This window comes from Cebus imitator, unplaced genomic scaffold, assembly GCF_001604975.1.
Source record: "Cebus imitator isolate Cc_AM_T3 unplaced genomic scaffold, Cebus_imitator-1.0 Scaffold18, whole genome shotgun sequence".
Taxonomy (NCBI): Eukaryota; Metazoa; Chordata; class Mammalia; order Primates; family Cebidae; genus Cebus; species Cebus imitator.
Genome location: NW_016107333.1, coordinates 9,089,371 through 9,090,271, shown reverse-complemented (window position 1 = coordinate 9,090,271; position 901 = coordinate 9,089,371). Strand labels below are relative to the sequence as shown.

The following is a 901-nucleotide window of genomic DNA, read 5'->3' as shown; positions in this document are numbered from 1 at the left end:
GGGCTCTGGAACAGGGAGGAAGAGGAAGCTATGGTGTCCCTTTCCGGCTGTGGAGGAGTGACACAAAGGAGTACGGCAGCCTTTTCCCAGCACCCAGGGACCAGGCCAGAGAGATGTCTCAGTGCCTCCCAAGGGAAAAGCCATTCTCCAGCAGCTGGACAGGACCAGAGCCTGCCCTGCATGTCCGGCCAGGGCCCTACCCAGAGCCAGCCTGGCGCAGCCTCGGTCCCTAATTATGTTTGCTGGATGCCTTGCATACAAGCACCGGTGCCCAGAATCTCCTTGAGGTTTCAGCCGGGCGTGCCAGGCCCATCCCCCATTCTGGGGAGCAGAGTAAGTATGGGGGGTGGTGACAGGGGACACCATGAGGTGGTGGCGGCCTTGGTGAGACAGGCAGGCAGAGCTGGGGGTGGGGGCCGCCCTGGGCTCGGCTAATTAAACAGCGACCGTGGTGATGAATCGGGAGAGGCTGCTGCTCGCTAATTAAAGGTGCAGGCAACTTGTCTGGCAAGGATGGGAGGCAGAAGTCCTGGAACCATGTCGAGGGCCAGGCCGGCAAGGACAGAGCTTGGCCAAAGCCCCCCACCGTGCCCATTCTAGGCATCCCTCCCATTGCCCTCCCCCGCCCGGCAGAGCCGCCCCCCAGCCCCCTCCCCACTTCCCTATCTCTCTGGCCCACCTTGAGGAGCCTGGGGCCTCCGACTTCCCCCCACCCCTCCCCACCAACCCAAATCCTTTCCTGATAAGGGCCAGGGTGCTGCGGAGGAGGAGGCTGGCGCTGGCGGCTGGGCTGGGAGTGGACTCGCTCACTGAGCCTTTGAGGTCCTCCTTCCCGCCCCCCCCCCCCCCCCCCCCCCCCCCCCCCCCCCCCCCCCCCCCCCCCCCCCCCCCCCCCCCCCCC

At 66.1% G+C, this 901-nt stretch overlaps 1 protein-coding gene across 1 annotated transcript; it reads right to left on the bottom strand.

Annotated features, from left to right (window-relative positions):
- Window positions 1-276: 276 nt before the first annotated feature.
- LOC108293205 (uncharacterized protein C20orf203) lies at window positions 277-839 on the bottom strand (the record flags this gene model as incomplete). The annotated part of the gene is given in 3 exon segments (XM_017514517.2): window positions 277-461; window positions 464-808; window positions 810-839. Coding segments are annotated over 3 exon segments (405 nt in total), but the record flags the coding sequence as incomplete, so codon positions are not given.
- Window positions 840-901: the final 62 nt, after the last annotated feature.